Consider the following 1122-nt stretch of genomic DNA (forward strand, 5'->3'; position numbering starts at 1 on the left):
CTGAGTGACCTGCTGCTGGCGCTGTGCTGCATGCCCTTCACCCTCGTGCCCAGCCTCATGGGCACCTTCGTCTTCGGCCCCGCCGTCTGCAAGCTCGTGGCCTATCTCATGAGTGAGTGCGGGGGGGATCTGGGGGGGCTGGGGATCTGGGGGTGCCGGGATCCGGGGGGGCTGGGTGCGGGGCCGGGGATCTGGGTGCCAGGGATCTGGGGGGGCAGGGATCTGGGCCCGTGCTGGTGCCGGGGGGATCGGGCCGGGGTCCGTCTCCCTGCCCCCGGGAGTGGCGCTGGGTGCCCGGTTCGCCTGCACCCCCGTGCTGGGCAGTGCGGGGCACGGGCCGGGGGGGGGCTCACGCGGCGTGTGCCCCCCCAGGCATCTCCGTCAGCGTCTCCACCTTCAGCCTGGTGGCGATCGCCATCGAGCGGTACAGCGCCATCTGCAACCCGCTGCAGTCCCGCGTGTGGCAAACCCGCTCCCACGCCTACCGGGTCATCGCCAGCACCTGGCTGCTGTCCCTGCTACTTATGCTGCCCTACGCCATCTACAGCACCACGGTGCCCACCCGGCCCGGGCTCGCCCAGTGCCAGCACCGCTGGCCCAGCCAGCCCTTCAAACAGGCCTGGTGAGTCGGGCCCCCTGTGCCCCCTGTGCCCCTAGCACCCCCCTGTGCCCTCAGCACCCCCCTGCGCCCCTCTGTGCCCCCTGCACCCCTCTGTGCCCCCTCCATCCCTCTGTGCCCCCAGCGCCCCTCTGTGCCCCCTCCATCCCTCTGTGCCCCCAGCACCCCCTGTGCCCCCAGCACCCGCCTGTGCCCCCCAGCATCCCACTGCATCCCTCTGTGCCCCCTCCATCCCTCTGTTCCCCCAGTGCCCCTCTGTGCCCCCTCCATCCTCCTGTTCCCCCCAGCATCCCACTGCATCCCTCTGTGCCCCCAGCGCCCCCCTGCATCCTCCTGTTCCCCCAGCACCTCCCTGTGCCCCGCAGTGTCCCAGTGCATCCTCCTGTGCCCCCAGCGCCCGGCCTCGCCAAGTGCCAGCACCGCTGGCCCAGCCGCACTGAGTCATGGCCCCCCCGTGCCCCACCGCCCCACTGTGCCCCCAGTGCCCTGCCCCCCCTCCCCCG

At 72.5% G+C, this 1122-nt stretch overlaps 1 protein-coding gene across 1 annotated transcript; it reads left to right on the top strand.

The window, feature by feature from the left end:
• Positions 1–6: 6 nt before the first annotated feature.
• On the top strand, positions 7–622 carry LOC112124719 (gastrin/cholecystokinin type B receptor-like; the record flags this gene model as incomplete). The annotated part of the gene is made up of 2 exons (XM_024223188.2): positions 7–112; positions 373–622. Coding segments are annotated over exons 1-2 (332 nt in total), but the record flags the coding sequence as incomplete, so codon positions are not given.
• Between the last annotated feature and the right edge of the window lie 500 nt (positions 623–1122).

The sequence above is a fragment of the Terrapene carolina genome, unplaced genomic scaffold, assembly GCF_002925995.2.
Source record: "Terrapene carolina triunguis isolate 2854851 unplaced genomic scaffold, T_m_triunguis-2.0 Scaffold29661, whole genome shotgun sequence".
NCBI classification, from domain to species: Eukaryota; Metazoa; Chordata; order Testudines; family Emydidae; genus Terrapene; species Terrapene triunguis.